Here is a 19,156-nt window from a genome sequence, read left to right as displayed (position 1 = left end):
TTGTGTGAAGTTATGGATAAGAATAAAACTCAAGTAGCATTGTGGACAAATCATAGAGTTATGGAATGGCTGCGTATAGTCGACCTCGCTGAATATGCACCAAATATGCGCGGGTCGGGTGTTCATGGCGGACTCATAGTTTATGAACATCGATTTACCTCTGAATTATTAGCTACTTTACTAAGTATACCACCAGTTAAAACTTTACTTCGTCGGCATTTAACCACTCACTTTAATGAGATTGTTGGTAGGGAAGTTGTTCAACAAAAACGAGAAATAGAAAATACGCTTGGATTCGTGCCTCTTACACTTACGGCTAGATTAAAGGTATAAACAATATTCTTATCGAATATATATATATATATATATATATATATATATATATATATATATATATATACATTATGTATTGCAATATTGAATAAATATATATTTAGGTACCAAAAAGAACACAATTTACGCTCAAACGCAAAAAATGTAAGAATGAAATAGATGTTGGAAATCTAGTTTGTCCACTAGAAGGATCACCAACAGGTACACCATCAACATCTTCAACAAGTTTGGGAAGTCCTAATCTCAACTCACCTACATTTTAATCAGAAACAGATTCATTCAAGCTGTCATCTAAAAGCTAATTAGTAAGTTCTAACTCGACTAATACAAATGCCTTTGTGCTATATATCAATCAGCAGAAAATTTTTCAGCATTTTATTAGTATCAATATTCCATTTGATTTTACGTAAAATTTTTACTTATTTGTTCATTAAATTTGTTGCTACTATTTTATATGGTTTATAAAATATTTCGTCATAAATTTTAATAGTATATAAATAATATTTATATTATTAAATAAGTAAATTCTTTATTTATATATTAAAAATTTCTATAATTTTATGCTTTAAATTTTTTTATATACATTTATAAAATAATAATATAAAAAAAGTTCATGCAAATAGATTATTTTTAATTTAATGATATAAATAAATGTTGACGCTAAAAGATACTTTTAACATAATATATTTATCATAAACAGATGGACAATATAAATAGAGAAATTACTAATATATTAAACTTCTAATATACTGGATATATAATTAAATAAAAACAAAACTAATAATCGCTATAAAGCTATAAATTATTACATGCATAATAATTTTTTAATATAGTTCTTTTGTAACTGTGAAATGGCAAAATATTAGAATCAAATTGACCTTTACATGTACGCTTTACCTTTATTAATGTTGCAAATAGTAACATCATTTTGAAGCTTATCTAACATTGCTTTCTCATCATCATGCTACTTTCATAATTATTTATTAATTAATGTTAATTAAAGTTTTAAAGTTCATTACATTAATAAAATTAAATGAAATTGAATTAGTTTCAGATATCGAGATAGGAGAACAAAAACGTGTTATTGGCTGTATGTAAGAAAAGCAATTGAAGAATAGATAAATATTAAATGCAAATTCATAGGGCGTATCTGAGCTTACACGAACTGATTATTAAATTGCAAGTATGAAAATATGAAAATGCTATCATATTACAAGGTTATTTTTAAGTACATAAACGTTAGAAATAGCAGTTTGTAGTAACGTAATTAAAATAGGGTGTCTTGCTTGTTAAAGACAAATTTATTATTTAATTATCAACAACATGGAAGTGGTTATTCTATTGTTGTATAGATTGTATTTTTATTATACTGATCGTCAACCATACAATATTAAAAATCGTGATAAGTTTTTGAAAGTACCTTTACTAATACAATGAACATTAATCGAATGGCCTCTAATTGCTACATGCCTCATCTATAATAATTGTAATTAAATGAAGAAACTGAGTTACCAGTGTCTGGATGTAGCCACAAGAATTGCGAGCAAGTCTGTTTTCTTTAATTTGATTAATGTATTTTAGCGTAACTGATCTTAATTTTAACTGACAACAATGAGATAGGTGGTAATGGAATAAATTTTTGAGAGATTAAAAGGATCGATAATTTTAGAACTCCTCAGTTTTGGAATAGCAGTTAATGTTAAAAGTATTTATGATCGAGAAGATTTATTCTGAATAGACTGATGTTCTTATCCAGAAAGTAAATATCTAATACTAAGATTTATTGCATAATTTTAATTTGATCAATAATGAGTATACAATGCTATATATCTTGTGCAATTACAGCTGAATACGAGTAGTGGTATAATAGCGGTAGTGAGTATTAGAATTTATATGACTTCAACAAATTCCAGAAGTATGACAGATTTCTATTATATAATATCAACTCGAGTTTTTATTTGATATGTGCTCTAGAAAATTTTTATTACCAGCAACATTATGTGAATTAGATGCTAATAATAATGCTTTTAATTAAGTAACTTCTAATGGCGATATGATCATTCGCCTCAACATATAATTCAGTGAGTTAGCAACAAGTATCATGATCTTAATCTAAATACATAGATTTATTTATGTTAAATACAGTGCAGGTATTTCACTGAATTTATTCATTTTCTTGGCCTAATTATTGATCGTATTAAGAAACAATACTAGTAGTTGATCCTTTTCACATTTTTCAGTCATTCTCAAATTACGATTACTATTGTTCTTTTAACATTCGTTTAACTCATATTACTTTTCTTCATGTATTAGCTTTAAATTTTTATTTTACTCTTAGCTATTATTCATCGACTTGATAATATTTTTTTTAGAAGTCATATTGTTTTGGCATTCGTAATCTCTAAATTTAATGTGGTTCTTTTATAGCTAAAGTTTTTTTTTTCACGTTTGTCTTAAAAGCATTGTGAGCTTATTATAGTCAATGCCATATTTATAGTTTTCTTTTTCCAACTGTTGCAGTGTCAGAAATACATCAAACAAATTCCATAAATTATGTTGGTATAAAATCTCAGTTATACTCTATCTTTTCTTCAAACTAAGGAATAAATTGTATCCTTGAGCCTTAATGCATAGGTTAATAACTCTCTGCAAAGTATCTGGATATTATAGAAATATGAGATCAATTTGCAACCCTATTAAATAATACTTTCTGGAACACAGTTACGTCAATTTATACTTGCTAATATATAAAAATATATTATTAGTTATTCTATTTCGATTAAATTTAATCCCATAAATCTAAGTAGAAATCTTAAGGAGAAATATGTATATATTGAGGTTGAAAGACTTGCAAAGTTATTTTTGGAAGTAAATTAAAATTTACAATGTATAAATTTTAATGTAAGGAAGTCTTTTTTTTTTTAATTTTATAAATCTATTACTATTCAAAGAGATAATAAAAATCGACTTCCTACATTCATAACGATTGACATGAATTATGGAAAAATAAGTTACCCTGTCGCTAGTGTTGAGAGTTCACATTTTTAAAGTCTCTACTATGTCGGATAGGGAACACCTAAGATGGTTTTTATAACATTTTTTGTTTAAGAAGGATAATTTTTATAAGTAATTTAATATTTCAAACCTTACATATTAAGATTGATAGAAATTTTGAATTATGCGTAGATATTTAGTAATAAATCATTTTATATTACTTATACGCGAACTAAATAATATTTCAATATAATTATTAGACTGACAGTATTAAAATTTCAACTCTGAATTACATAAATCATTCATTAATTATCAATATTCGTTCAGTGAAGAAAATTTCATAAATATTCATCAAATAAAATAAATTAGTATTATAATACTGTAATCAACTCAAATTTTTATATATAATACTGTATAAAAGGTATAAAAAACTTAATATACCTGACAATCTAATATTAATCATATGTGAAAATTTCAATTGACAAACATAATTTTCGTTCTGCTCTATAAAATGATGCAGATCAATGTATTAAATATCGTGCCTATAATCTGTATTATCTTTATCATAACTGAAGACAATCATGCGCTAATTGCATAATCAATATTTGCTTTAATTGACAATAAAACAAAATAGTATTTCAAAATAATACATATTATTTTGTGTCAAAGAATGTGTTGAGCATACAATGAATTTTTACATTCATTGTGCGTGCATTAAACTTTAAAATAGTTAAAATAAAAATTTGTATAACGTTTATAATTAAAAATTCATTTTAATGATAATAATCATTAAGTATAAGCAAAAAATTTGTATGTTAAGAAAGTTTTCTATTTTATATAATTTTTAACAAGGGTTGTTTTTTATATATGATATGGTTTTATCTAATTGATGATAAATCCTTATATTATTTATTATTATGACATTCCTTATCTACTTCTTAATAAAAATTGAAATCTATTGTTAATTACGTGTTTACTAATGTATGCATTTCTAATGTATAAATTTCTCTCTCTCTATATATATATATATATATATATTGATATATTTTGTATGTTGAAAGATTAGAAATAATTATCTATAATAAGAAATTCTTTTGTGCCTAATTCAAGACTATAATTAATTAATTAATTACCAAGCAGCTGCGATATGTATTTTTATTAATTTAGAGAATTTAGGGACCACTTTTCTTAAATAATATAGAGTAATATGAATATAAATTTCCTTTCTCGTAATATTCGATTGCATATAATTAATCAATTATTTGTATTTCAAAATGTAATGAACTGATTAAACAATAATATTGCTGCTTTTGCTATTAATTGATTATTATATTCGAAATAGTGATAAAATTGTACAATATAAGTAAGCTACTATTGATTATGAAAGATAAAAAAATAATTTAAGTATTATAATATTTATTTAAGTAACCTCAATTGTTAAAATTATTTATTAATTACAAAGATTTACAAAATATTAATTAATTAAAATACTTAATAAAAATTATATTTTAAATTATTTAACTTATAAATTATAATTAAAAATTAAAAGAAAGGTCTTGAAAGTTTTTATTGAAATTAATTAATTAATGTGTTATACATTTAATTTGAATATTTTATTTACAAAAAAGTATTTTCTATTGACTAATAGTGTATCGTGTTTCAACTCACTTTCTCTGTCACATTAAAAATTTCTTTCAATTATTTCGTATTATAATTTACACTTTATTTTAAGAAATATACTTTATTCGGTAGTATTTAATAAAATTAGCTATAATGATAAATAGTTATAATTTAAAATGGAATAATGTGAGAACTGATAAAATTCTTTAATCTGCATTAAAATTTCATACACAGACCAAAATGTCATAAAGCTATCGAATATAATTTGATAATATTTGCAATTAAAGTATTTATTATTTTATTATCTTAAGAATATTCGAGATAAATTGTTTATAAATACATTTTTCATACTCTACTATAAAAGATTTTTAAATTTTGTAATATTAAAATTAGCCATAAAACGTACAAACTTTAATAAAAAATATATTTATAACTGGTACAGTAAATAATATAATTTTGATTTAATTACATTATACAAAATTATAATATATTTTTCAATTTATTGTTATTACAATCAGATTATACATATTTTAATATAACCAACAAATATATATTCTCAGGTACCAACAAAATATTTTGCACAATGATGATATTAGATGCAATGATTTTATGTAAATATAAAGTTAATGAGGCAGCAGCTGAATATTTGACTTAAAGTTCAAAGATTCTTTCATATATCGCTTGTATGAAAATGAATATTTTTTTAAAATAAGGATGAAGTACTAAATTTTTAAATCGATGCTTGTTTTGAAAAATGAATAAATGACAATGTGAATTACTATTTTATATTGTATACTGTTTAATTAAATAATATTAATTTTAGATTTGATTATTCAGTGTAGTTTTATTATTATTTTTCCTAAATGCTCCACTATATCCAACTTTTTTTTATATAGAAATCTACATTAACAAATGATATTCTTAAAAAAAACATATATTAATAGATTTGACATGTATATTTCTATATTTACTATAAATTTTAGTATATAGATTTATTTAATTAGTTAATCGTTTATGTCCTATCAAAAATATGAATTATTAAATTTAAAAGAAACACTGACTGTCATAAATTCAAAATTTTATATAAAAAATATTCATGTGATATTTAATATAGTTACGAGTCCTATTTAAATTTACAAATTAATAATTAAAAATTAACTATTGAGATATATTAAACTATGGATAGCCTAGATTATTGAAATTAATTATATTTATTTATTAAAATATATATGTCTTATTATCAATGAATATGATAAATATATATATATATATATATAAATTATGTGATTTTATTATTGTCGTCAATAAGGATGCTTGACTCGTAATTGATATATTTTTGCTTCATTGAACTTTTGAACTATGGAATAAATGTTTAATTTATGGCTTATTTATTGAGCTCAATACACAATAAATTTTTACTAGGCTTGGCAATACAAAGATGTGCTATAAGTTCAAGTTGATTTTAATAATAAATAAAACGAAAAAAAGAGAAACATTCATGATAATGTTTATTGTGAATTGAATTTTATTTTAAGTAAACGAAAGAAAAAGAACGCTGTTTTAATTGAAAAATTTTGGTAAATATTTTAACAAATATCTTACATTTGTGTATCTGCAAAAAATTTAGAGTTTTCATATTGAACTTAACAACGGGGATGCTACAAAGTATGAGTATTTATTTCAACTCGATATTTTCACTGGCTAAGACCTAAACTCTATTTTTATTATGGCTATTTGTTATTAAGAATTCAGGTATTTTTTTATTTGAAAAAAGTAAGATCTAATATGTATTTAAATATACATTCGGTAATTTGAAAATATGAGATAGCAAATCCTAAGTCTAGTCAGTTAATAAATATAGCACATTTGTTTCGATTGATAAATTGTGAAATATTTTTGACTATATGCTTATATATGTTCTAATTAATGTTGTTTTTATATTTTATTATAATAGTAATAAAAGTTTAATGGCTTTTTTTGCTAGTTTCAAATGTTACTTCGCGTTAGGTATTATAGCGCCTCTAACGGTCCGTCTTCACGACTCTTCTTGACGATAATTTTGCATCTATAATATCTAGTATCCGTCTTTCTAAGCCTTAAAGAAATATTTTTCCCGCCCAAATATTTACTAACGTCTTGACATAAATAAAAAATCATGTAAAAGTTAACTAATCACCAAAACAATTATTAGTTAATTATATAGAAGTTCTTCAAATAACTAAGCCTCATATAATAAAGAGTTGTTATAATTAGAAAAAAATTTTAATATAAAAGAGTAAATTTAAAATCAATTTGTAGTGTAAATTTTAAAAATATCACTCAAATATATGTTTTAAAATTTTGTATTGACAAATTTAATAAAATGGATAATTTTGATGAAGATCCCAGATTAAAAGATGCCGAAAGACACTATCTTGAATTCCTGGATGATCAAGTATATAACTCATTTTTATTATAGATAAATATACTAATATTTGTCTATTTATTTATTTATTTATTCGTCAGTTTTTTGTTAAAATTCTATAAAAATTTTGTTTTCATTTTTAGGAGGATCAAGGTATTTACACTAATTTAGTGAAAAATATGATAGATGAAAAAAAATATCGATTGATCGTTAATATTAATGATTTACGTAGAAAAAATCCTGAACGAGCTATCAGGTGAAAACAATATATATAATAATATATTGAAATTAAATATAAAATACTTTATTGATTATATTGATTAAAAAATTATTTTAGTTTATTGAACAATTCATTTGAGGAAATTGTACCATTTCAAAAAGCATTGAAGCAATTTGTATCAAATATAGATACAGATTGTGCTAAAGGAAATACTGAATTTTTTATTGGCTTTGAAGGTAGTCTTGGTAGTAAGCATACAACACCAAGAACATTAACTTCAAGATTTTTAGGCAATATGGTATGTGTAGAAGGAATTGTTGTTAGATGTAAGTTTATAAATTTGTTACTTTATTAAACAATATATTTTTTTTTTTATATTTATTAACAAAATAGTATCATAATGATAAATAATATTATGTATATTTAAAATTATTATATTATGTTTTATAACTTATTGGACTCAATACTCACTCAATATATATTCTTGATCGTTCAAGGTTCTTTAGTTAGGCCAAAAATAGTAAGAAGCGTACATTATTGTAGTTCTACTAATAGCGTTATGGAAAGAGCATATAGTGATTTAACATCTTTTGATGCATTTCCCACATCAGCTGCTTATCCTACACAGGTAAATATAAATTAATAAAATTATAAATTCCTCATATTTTATTACAAAAGTTATTATTATATATGCTATTATCTTAGCTTATGCACTGTCGTATGTAAGGAGTAAAAAACAAAAATTAAAAATCTAAAATTCATTTAATTGTGACATGTTATGAAATACATTTTTTTTAATAAATATTTTAAATTTTATGATACATAAATGGTATAAGGGTATATTTCATATAATAAATTTAATAAAATTAAAAGTTAAAATAAAATAAAAAATTGAAATTTAAAATATATTGAAGTCTTAATATTGAATAAAAATGTTTTGCAATATGAATCAATTATATTAACGATTTTCAATTTTCAATAATTCCAATTACATAATTAGTTTTACTTTAATTAATTTTCTTTTAATTGATTTATCATAAACTTTGTTGTAACAATATTTTCCAAATTAACAAACTTTTTTGATTTAATAAACAGGTAAGGAAATATTGGTTTTATCAAAAAACAATAATAAAAGAAGTAGAAATTAAACTCATAACTGAAAGTATAGAATTATATGTAAAAAATAAAGAAATGTTTTGTTTTTCATAAATTTTGTATTAGTTTTATGTAAATGAAATTAGATTTTATAAATTTAATTATGTCATTATATATTATTTATTTATAGGATGATGATGGAAATCCTTTAGAAACTGAATATGGTCTTTCTACTTATAAAGATTATCAAACTCTTACTATTCAAGAGATGCCGGAGAAAGCTCCTGCCGGACAATTACCAAGAAGTATTGATGTAGTATGTGACAATGATTTAGTAGACCATTGTAAACCTGGAGATCGAGTACAAATTGTTGGAGGCTATCGTTGCTTGCCTGGAAAAAAAGAGGGTTATACCACTGGTGCCTTTAGGTATAAAATTTTAAATCTTGGTTTAACAAAATATATATTTTAGTGGACCATTATAAAAAATATTTCTAAAATATAATGAATTGCCTTTTAATGATTTAATTTGTAAAGAGTTAATTTCAAAATTCTTATATAAATTACAGGACTGTTTTAATTGCCAATAGTATAACACAGTTAACTAAGGAAGCTAACTTAAATATTTCACATGATGATGTAACAATGTGTAAAAACCTGTCCAAAAATAATCCGCAGAAAAATATTTTTGAACTTCTAAGTAAATCATTGGCTCCTTCTATTCATGGTCATGAATACATAAAGAAAGCAATTTTATGTCTTTTATTAGGTGGAAGTGAAAAAATTCTTCAAAACAACACAAGACTTAGGGGGTATTTAACAATATTTGCTATTTTAGTATTTTTATTTCCATCAGTAACTAAGTAAATTAAAAATTACGAATAAAATAGTGTAACATTTTTATTTCATGATTTTTATTGCGCTATTAGTAAAACTACACAAATTTATTAACTAATATAAATTTCGTTCTAGAGATATAAACATTTTATTAATTGGAGATCCTTCGGTTGCGAAGTCTCAATTATTACGATACGTACTGAGTATTGCGCCACGTGCTATTACGACTACGGGGCGAGGTTCATCCGGTGTTGGTTTAACAGCCGCTGTAGTTTCTGATGTAGAAAGTGGTGAACGTAGGTTGGAAGCTGGTGCAATGGTTTTAGCTGACCGTGGCGTTATTTGTATTGATGAATTTGATAAAATGTCAGATATTGATAGGACAGCCATTCACGAGGTAATGGAGCAAGGTAGAGTCACGATCGCCAAAGCAGGAATTCATGCTAGTTTAAATGCTCGATGTTCTGTATTAGCAGCTGCAAATCCTGTTTATGGACGAGTAAGTTCTTATTAAATTAAATAAAATTCTATAAGAATAGTTATTAATTAGTTTGAATAGTTTTTATATATAGTTTATAGTTTATAGTATCTTTGTATTTAATTATAAAGGATTATTGAATTAAAAATATAGATGTAGTTTGTAAAAAATAATTGATCTAAAATATGATATTTTTAATATCTTAGATTAAATAGGGAATTTTGTATTTTAAATTACATTTGAATTATTTATAAAAATCAATAGAAAAATTGTTCTAAATCGATTTCTCAATGTTAATAAATCTATTAGTTATATAGATTTTTTTCAAATAAGATATTCTTTTCTGAATGAACAATTGAATTTATGCGAATACATATTTTTGAAGAAAATTTTTGAGAAAATATTTTTTTATACAGTACGATCAATATAAATCTCCAATGGAAAATATTGGCCTCCAAGATTCGCTACTTTCTCGATTTGATTTACTTTTTGTCATGCTGGATACTATTAATGCAGATAATGATCATATTATAAGTGATCACGTTGTGAGAATGCACAGATATCGAAATCCTTCGGAACAGGAAGGTGAAGCTTTACCGTTTAATATTGGAATAGATTATTTAAGTACAAAAAATCCGGATGCAGAAGTACTAGAAGAAGAAGAAACACAAGTTTATGAAACATATGATCCTCTTTTACATGGAAAGTCTCGTAAGAAAAGGTATTCAAACTATACATATGTGCATAAATGCACATGCACATTTTATTATTTTTAAAGAATTCGTAAAGAATTGCAAACAATTATTTTTAGTGATCAAATTCTTACGGTAAAGTTTATGAGAAAATATATTCATATTGCTCGTTGCATGAAGCCCAAACTTACTGAAGAGGCTTGTAAAAGTATTGCAGATGAATATGCACGTCTTAGATCAGAAGATAATATCGAGTCTGATGTAGCTAGGGTAAAATGAAACTTTTTTTCTTCAATAATGAAATATGAAGAAAGTAATAAATGTTATTGTAAAACTTTTAGACGCAACCAATTACTGCTCGTACGGTTGAAACATTAATACGTCTATCAACAGCTCATGCTAAAGCTCGTCTCTCAAAAAATGTTACTGTCGAAGATGCACAAGCTGCCATTGAACTAGTCCAATATGCATATTTCAAACGAGTATTAGAAAAAGGAAAGAAGAAGCGCAGAAGAAGTAGTGGTACCAGTAGTGAGGAGGATGCTGATTTCGAATATAAAAAGCCTAAACGCACCAGGAAACGCAATCTTGTAGATGGTGAACCTGGATATGATCCATATGCTTATGATGATGATGACGACGATGAATCCCATATTGACGATGCTATTCAGCGGGTTACTCGTTCTCAGACTAAAGAAATTGATACAGAAGAGAAATCACCTTCCTCGACGCCACAAATACAGGAAATTAGTAACGATAGGTAAATTACTAATTAATATTTCATATCTTATGATATTTAGAAATTTTTGAATATAATTATAGTTTTACTTTGAATGTAGTCGATTGATAAATATAAGTTCATATTTGAATTTTTTATTTTAGACTTCAAGTATTCCGAAAATCATTATTGAAAATGTTTCAAGAAAAACGATCTGATACATTACCTGTGGATAATGTTCACGATTACATAAATTCACAAAATACACCTTCTTTTTCATCTGATGAAATCCATGCTGCTCTTTATAGAATGTCGGATGAAAATAAAATCATGGTTGCTGATAAAAATATCTTTTTAATTTAATATTAGTAAATATTAGAATTAATATTTTTCTACTTGGACTTAATACATATATATTTCGATTATTTTTAATATTTTGTATCATTTTTATTTTTATTAAATATTAAATAAAATTTTTATGTTTTTTAATTGTTGCTTGCTAGAAAATATTTTGGAAAATTAATCTATGATTTATTTTTAATATTTAATATATTTATCTTCTTAATTAAGATTTAAATATTTATTTCAAAATATGTTACATTTCCATATTTTATTATTATTATGCATATGTATATGATTATTTTTTATTTCTTATAGCATACAGTATTATGCATTTAATAGTATTTTGTTATAATTTATTAAAGAAATATTTTAATTTTCTTATAAATAACTAAAAAGTGAAATTAGAAATAGAATTGCCTTTTAACAGAATTAATAATCTTTAAATTTATGTAATTGACATATTCTTGTGATACTTTTTCTCGAAAAGGAGTATTTTTGTAAAATAAAAATTTCAATTTGAAATTTTTTTAAGATACACAATTATTTGATATTAAATATTAAATAATATAGCAGAATTGTTCTAGTAAAATTGAGTAATATATTGTTATAAATTTATTATAAATTATTTTATATAACAGAAAGATAACATGTTTCAAAAGCTAGATTTTTATAACAAATTTGTATATTTATTTTATAATTATTATCAATATTTTTTATTCCAATGTTCGTATGCACATTAATTTTTGAAAATTATGAATTCTTTTGTTAATTATATTAACATAATAAGATTTAATATAAAAAAATGCGTGCTTATAAAATAAAATAAAAACGATTAAGTAGACAAAGACAGTAGATAAACATGAAATGATTAAAAAATTATTTATAAATTAATAATTTATTGCATTATAATAAAAACTTATATTTTTATATTAGCAATTTTTCTAAAAAATATTAACATTTTTTAGATTTCATTCATTGAATTAACAAGAATTTAATATTTTCATTATACAAAAGAATGTTCATGTTGAACCATATTATACAAGGTCGATGCAGTATTTTTTAGTATTTGTTTCTAAAAGTAATTATGTTAATTGTCTAACATTTGACATGGAACTAATACCAACTTTGGAATCATTCCTGGCATACTTGTGTACTTTTGTATAGTTTCTGATGGATTTTGTCTAGAATGATGAATTTCTGCTTCTGATACAATTTTACAGATATCCATTTTTATATCAGCTTGAGCTTTAGGAGGTAATTTCTTAACAACTTGTGCCATCTTGTTAAAAAAATGATCTATACTACTTTTATGATCATAATTATTTTTTTCAGTAGTTGCTTTTGTAATTTTTTTTATGTTTTGAATATTTTCAGATACCATTGGCTTGCGTAAAGGAATAATTGGTTGTGTATTTATGAAAATTGGAGTTAATGATTTAATATTAGTATTTTCTTGAATTTTAATTTTTTTTGGTCTTATTTTTCTATACTTGGATTGGATTTGTTTTGCGTAAGCATCAATTGCTAAACGTTGTAAATTTTTATCATCATTACCTTCTAATATAACATTGTCATCATTTTCAAGACTTTCTTGTACATGATTTTCCTCTAAATTTGTATTTTCTTCAAGTATTTCTAAATACTCACTGTAATCATCATCTTCTATATTATTTTCTAATTGCTCTAAGAAATCTTGTGAATTGATGACTTCTTTGTTTATGTCATTTATATATTCTTCAGTTAATTCAATATGCTGGGATTCGTAATTTGACTCATAAGGAAACTTTAAAAAATTCAAGTGGTCTTCGAATATCCATTTTTTTCTCCTTAATCCTTTTGGTGATTTTTTTTTATATTTTAATATTCGGCAATAAGTATCTCTTAGATTTTTCCATTTTAATTTCACCCAAACAGCTAAAAGTTCACTTTATTAAGAGTCATACACATTTAATTTTTACATATGTATGTAATATATGTAAAATATAAGAGCTTTTTCTATAAATTGACAAGTACAGTGTCAGATGTATGTCATATCAATGTTATGAGACAAAATAACAACTTTGTAAAATATTCTATTTTATTTTATGTAAATTTTATTGAAATTTGAAGATCAAAATTTTTTTAAAAAGTAATATAAATTATTAATTATAATATAAATTAGTAATATAAAAGTAACATACATATACCTATATAATCTTTTAAATAAATTAAATAATAAGGCAGTTTTATTAAATTAAAATCTTCAATTTAAAAACTAGTTTATTACTGTATTATACAGATTGAGTAACATTTAAAAAATTATATTATAGTATATGTATAGCTTAATTTCATTTAGTTATTATATATAAATACAATAATTTATTAAATCTAATGTATACATAAAATCTTATATATAAAATGTCAATCTTTATAAAATACAATATAAAATAATTGAATAATTAATGAATAATAAACTTTCATAAATATATAATAAACACTGTTGCCATAAAATTTTTTTGAGTAAAACATCTAATATAGGATGCATGTATATTTGAAATTACAGAAAAATGAAGTAAAATAAAGCTGAGAATATTATTTTTGAAAAGTAAAATATATTTTCAATCAAGCCTTAAACTAATTTCATAAAACAATTTTCAGCTATAAAATTTTGTAATTTCAATACAATAATTATAAATCATTATAATTAAACAAATATGTGCATACACTAATAATTTTATATAGAAATATAAATTTATCGTGAATTTATTTTAACTTACGATCTAGACCTAGTTCATCAGAAATTCTTTTCCAAACCTTTTGTTTAAATTCTTGTAATTTGATGGCATTTCCTTTAACTTCAGAAATATATAAAACTGGATGTAGTTTTATTGCTTCGATGATTTTAAGAGAAATTTTGTGCGAATCTGGAGAGTTAATAGACATCATATCCAATTACAATACTTTCTGTAAATTTTATTTTAATTAACTACAAATTTAATTAACTATTAATAAGATATTGTAATAATTTCTGAATTTTATATTCAGTTATGATTACGAATTTATAAAACTTGCCTTTATTTTATATACACACACATATATATTTATACATATATACATATTTTTTTTTTAATTTGCAAGCTGAAAATAATTTTGAGGTTCAAAGATTTTTTAATTAACTTAATTATTATATAATTTCAATAATAATTTCAATATTGCAAAAGATTTCAAGTTCAATTTATAACAAGCACTAGATAATTATTAATAATTTAATATAAAATATAAATTTTATAAATAAAATAATAAACACATATTTCATTCAATAACATTAGCGAAGACATTTATTACGTATATATTTCTGACGCATGCGTAACGTCACGTATCTTGTAAACTTGCATTTTAGACGTAAGCTTTCATTAATTTACTTTAATATTTAATCAACAAAAGTGAGGATTCATTTTGTAAAGGTTAAATTTAGAGAATGGCTCAAATTCCATCAGGATTAGTTTCACATTCAAGAAAAATATGTAACTTTTATAAACGTGTTATACGTCATATAGAAAGCACTAACCACATATTTGAAGAAGCTAGGTTGGTTTTATCTTTATGTATATTCCACGATTATTTTTATCTAATTGTTTTAAATTTAAATATCTTTTAAATAATAAGTAATTATAGGTGCAATAAGATTTGTTAAATTCATTTATTATAAAAAATTATTAATTATCGATTGTGTGTAGATAAGTTCAGTATTATTAAACATTTTTAAAACTATTCCAGATATAAAGCAGTTCTCATAAGACATGAATTTGATAAAAATAAAAATATAAAAAATGTTATTGTTTCAAAAGATTTATTAAACAGAGCGGAAGAAAAATTACGTAATGATGTATTCTACGACTATATTCAATTTCCTCAATCACCCAAGGGTGTTGCATATTGTAGAGATGAACCTCCACCAGATTGGGTCTTAGATTATTGGCATCCAATGGAAAAAGCTATGTATCCAAAATACTTTGCACTACGGGAACAAAGAAAAATAGAATATGAAGAATTTTACAAAAAAGAATATGGAGAACAAGTTGAAAATGTTGATAATACCAAGCATTAGTAAATATTGTAGTGGAAGTATTGTACAATAATATTATTAGTGTATTTATTAAATACTGCCTTAATATACATTATAATCATGTTTTATTTGATTTTCTTAGATCTACTTTATTTTACCTATGGTTTGTAAATATTTATAAAATATACGTTTATATATTAATGATTTATTATAATTAATATAATACAGTTAATAATTGTAATAATTTGAAAGTAAATTTATTATTAATTAAATTTTTGCTATGATAGAAAAAGCGAAATTGTTATTAAAAGGTAATTGAGTGGTTATTGATAAATGAATAAATCATATATGCGTATATGAATGCATTAAAAATAAATTTTTTTACTTTTCAAAAATCAGTAATTGTTTATTTTCATATATACCTTATACGATACGTTCATCGTTACATTTACCATGAAAAACAGCAGGTATACGGAAGATTAAAATACAGTACTTTTTTAAATATTCAAAATTCGATGTAATATATTTTGATAATGTAAAATACGCATCCAACAATATGTCTAAAACATATTAATTAATATACCTATATGAGTCAAAAAGCAGAATTTTTGTTATGAAAATGTTATACCTTGCAATATATATATATATATATATATATACGCATCCCTTTTTATTTTTATATAAGCAATAGATATTTTAAAGTTAAAGTATTTTAATTTCAACTTGTTCAATTAGGTGAGTTAAAGTGGCATTTTTATGATAAATATTTTATAAAATATTTCTTTTTTAAGGTTAAATTATGGAAGACTTTATTAAAACTCGTGCTTCAAACAATATTGAAAATGCTGAAAAAATGCACACTCTCTTTACTTACGAAGCGCATAAGCCATCAAGTTTAACCAAAGACCAAACAAAAAGTAAAAATGCTTTAATTAATCGAACACAGCAATCTTTATCTGGAGAAAAAGATATGAAAAGCCAAAAAATAAATGAAAAAGAAGAACAAGAAAAAGAAATGAAAAGATTTAGATATGATATTATCAAATTTGGAATGTCCGGTTTAGATAAGCATAGTGGTCTAAAAGCAAAAATGGCATTAGCAATAAGTTTAGGTGCAAAACCACCAAAAAATAGGGGAAAAAATTACAAAAAATTAATCGAAGAAAGGAAAAGGAATGCAGCGCAAGAAGCTAAAAAATTAAAGTTTGCATCCGGTTTTAGTGCAAGTAAATTATTAATGAACAAAAATAAGAAAAATATTAATTCAAATACAAATAAAAGAAAAGGTAAGAAATCCAATGGAATCCTTGACGTTTATGGAAAAGTTGCCAAAGGTAAAGCTCATAAAAAAGGAAGTAAAAAGAACTAAAGACAATCTATAAATTAATTAATTAATTATAATAAATATAATTTTTTATGAATTAATGTAAATAGTTAACATTTTTACTAAAATAATAAATTCTTTTTATTGAAATAATAAAACTCTCATTCGTTAATTTATACCATATCTAATCCATTTTACTTTACGTAAATTATCTAGATTATGCTTTTTCTTCAATTTTTACTTCATAAATCTTTGTAATCATAATTTTTTAAATTAACCGATATAGTTAATTTTCATTCTATGTATATTATTTTTTTTCCTTGATTATCTCATTATCTAAATATTTTTTAAAATGACAAAGTTTAAAATTGGGTAATAACTTTAAATCTCCATTCCAATTTTTAAGCAATTCATATTGAATTGGATTCAAAAGATTGGGTATTTCTATAAAAATTATTATATATATTTACACTTTTTTTTTAATTTAATTTTAAAATAAAATATAGATTTCTTTACCTATACCACAACTTTCATAGTCCCTTATTTCTCTTTCTTTCGTTATACGAATTGCATCTTCGCGGCTAGCATGTTGCTGATTCCTTTTACCCCCAATTGATCGTTTAATATTAATTTGCTGTAGTTCATCATCATTACGAGCAATATACCTAATTATTATAAATATTTTCTTAATTTATAGGCCCATTTGAAGTATCGATCATTTAAAAGTATACATACTTTTCAATTAATAAAGAAATTAGTTCAGCTGTATATGCATGAATTTCATGATTTAAATTCTTCTGGAACCATAATAGTTTTTCAGCTAATAAAGTTTGTTTATATCTGCTTTCTTGTTTAGCTTTTACTTTCTTTGATTTTCTAAGCATTACAAAATACAATTTTAATTTATATAAACTACGAATAGTATTTTATTTTCAATTTTTTACATCAAATATTATTAGATAAAAACTAGATCCATTAATAATAGAAAATTAAAGTATTTTAAACATTGAAGAGTTATATTTACTTTTTTAATTGTTTGATTAATGCTATACATTTTCTGCTTTTAGGATGTAAATATTTAGTTGAACTCTTAACTTCATCCCTCTCAGATGTTTGTTTCTGTAATGATACATTTTCATAAAGAATTTATTTATTTCAATTGTGAATAAGTAACTTTATAAAAATATTTTTACCATTTTTCAAAATCATAAATTATTTTTTATTAAGAAAATATTATTAGTATGCGAAATAAACGTATATTATTATGTAAATGGAGATTTAACCTTAATGACCGGAATACTTATGTTAAAAAATAATTCCATACGTGTGTGAATTCGCATTTATGCATACAGAATATGCGATCTTAAAAAAATGAATAGAAACGCCAATGATAAAGGGGTGTCAAAAATATTTTCATGAATTTTAAATGTTTATTTTATATATAAATTTATTGATGAATTGGAAGTTAGTTTATTTAGATAGGATACTCTTTTCAATCAAGACAATATTTCTTGAGCGTTCACCAGAGGTCTAAGCTCGTTCATTGCAAGCGCGAAACATAAATTTAAAATAATAGTGTCACAAGATTTTTTTTTTAAGATAAAATTTGTTTTGTTCTTGCTTCGAAGTTGTACATTAAAAAAATATGTCATAATAGCTTTAATAATTAGTTTAAGGATTTATATTTCTAATATTATAATTCGTACTTCTAATATAATAAATTTCTTTGATTAAGACAACTTAACGTAATACATTATTTTCAATATTTTGTAAACGTGGCTCCATAAAATCATTTCAATTTACAAATTGTATAACTTAATTTGAATAAAAAAACATATATGATTGTTATTATAATTCGTAAAATAATATTATAATATAATAATAATACGTAATTAAGACACGTTAGCTTAAATGTAAATGTCATTGTAAAACAATTTTAACATCATAAAAAATGATATATCATAAAATCAACATAAAAAATAGTTTATCGATTAAAATAAATTGTATTATTAATTTATGAAGCAATGTTACATTATTGGGGGGGGGGGGTATAT

General features: G+C 23.1%; 6 protein-coding genes across 6 annotated transcripts in view; 4 read left to right on the top strand and 2 right to left on the bottom strand.

Moving 5' to 3' along the window:
• Positions 1–2,320, top strand: part of Liprin-beta (liprin-beta 1) — a 16,057-nt gene extending 13,737 nt beyond the window's left edge. Inside the window, exons 13-15 of the mRNA XM_011502589.1 lie at positions 4–327; positions 438–638; positions 1,382–2,320. Of these exons, the coding sequence (XP_011500891.1) occupies positions 4–327; positions 438–596 (483 nt within the window). The 3' untranslated portion in view covers positions 597–638; positions 1,382–2,320. The remainder of the gene's footprint in view (positions 1–3; positions 328–437; positions 639–1,381) is intronic.
• A 4,946-nt stretch (positions 2,321–7,266) lies between these two features.
• Positions 7,267–11,754, top strand: Mcm3 (minichromosome maintenance 3). The gene is made up of 11 exons (XM_011502410.1): positions 7,267–7,381; positions 7,495–7,607; positions 7,689–7,897; positions 8,069–8,199; positions 8,857–9,095; positions 9,236–9,478; positions 9,639–10,002; positions 10,398–10,702; positions 10,793–10,943; positions 11,015–11,433; positions 11,556–11,754. Exons 1-11 carry the CDS (start codon positions 7,310–7,312, stop codon positions 11,752–11,754), a joined length of 2,445 nt encoding a protein of 814 aa, XP_011500712.1. The 5' UTR covers positions 7,267–7,309.
• Positions 11,755–12,702: 948 nt separating this feature from the next.
• On the bottom strand, positions 12,703–14,702 carry LOC105364483 (uncharacterized). The gene is made up of 2 exons (XM_011502409.1): positions 14,490–14,702; positions 12,703–13,647 (listed from the first exon to the last, which is right to left on the bottom strand). The coding sequence occupies exons 1-2, from the start codon at positions 14,656–14,658 to the stop codon at positions 12,821–12,823; spliced, it is 996 nt and encodes a 331-aa protein (XP_011500711.1). The 5' UTR covers positions 14,659–14,702; the 3' UTR covers positions 12,703–12,820.
• A 368-nt stretch (positions 14,703–15,070) lies between these two features.
• ND-B22 (NADH dehydrogenase (ubiquinone) B22 subunit) lies at positions 15,071–15,820 on the top strand. Its single transcript, XM_011502588.1, has 2 exons — positions 15,071–15,300; positions 15,490–15,820. Exons 1-2 carry the CDS (start codon positions 15,191–15,193, stop codon positions 15,818–15,820), a joined length of 441 nt encoding a protein of 146 aa, XP_011500890.1. The 5' UTR covers positions 15,071–15,190.
• Positions 15,821–16,475: 655 nt separating this feature from the next.
• Positions 16,476–17,147, top strand: LOC105364482 (uncharacterized protein C1orf131). The gene is made up of 2 exons (XM_011502408.1): positions 16,476–16,513; positions 16,570–17,147. The coding sequence occupies exon 2, from the start codon at positions 16,578–16,580 to the stop codon at positions 17,145–17,147; it is 570 nt and encodes a 189-aa protein (XP_011500710.1). The 5' UTR covers positions 16,476–16,513; positions 16,570–16,577.
• Positions 17,148–17,401: 254 nt separating this feature from the next.
• On the bottom strand, positions 17,402–18,646 carry LOC105364608 (translation machinery-associated protein 16). The gene is made up of 5 exons (XM_011502587.1): positions 18,626–18,646; positions 18,127–18,221; positions 17,838–17,978; positions 17,619–17,767; positions 17,402–17,546 (listed from the first exon to the last, which is right to left on the bottom strand). The coding sequence occupies exons 1-5, from the start codon at positions 18,644–18,646 to the stop codon at positions 17,410–17,412; spliced, it is 543 nt and encodes a 180-aa protein (XP_011500889.1). The 3' UTR covers positions 17,402–17,409.
• Positions 18,647–19,156: the final 510 nt, after the last annotated feature.

Source organism: Ceratosolen solmsi, unplaced genomic scaffold, assembly GCF_000503995.2.
Source record: "Ceratosolen solmsi marchali unplaced genomic scaffold, CerSol_1.0 scaffold39, whole genome shotgun sequence".
In the NCBI taxonomy this organism is placed as follows: domain Eukaryota; kingdom Metazoa; phylum Arthropoda; class Insecta; order Hymenoptera; family Agaonidae; genus Ceratosolen; species Ceratosolen solmsi.
The sequence above is the reverse complement of the archived record's forward strand: the minus strand, read 5'-3'. Positions and strand labels throughout refer to the sequence as shown.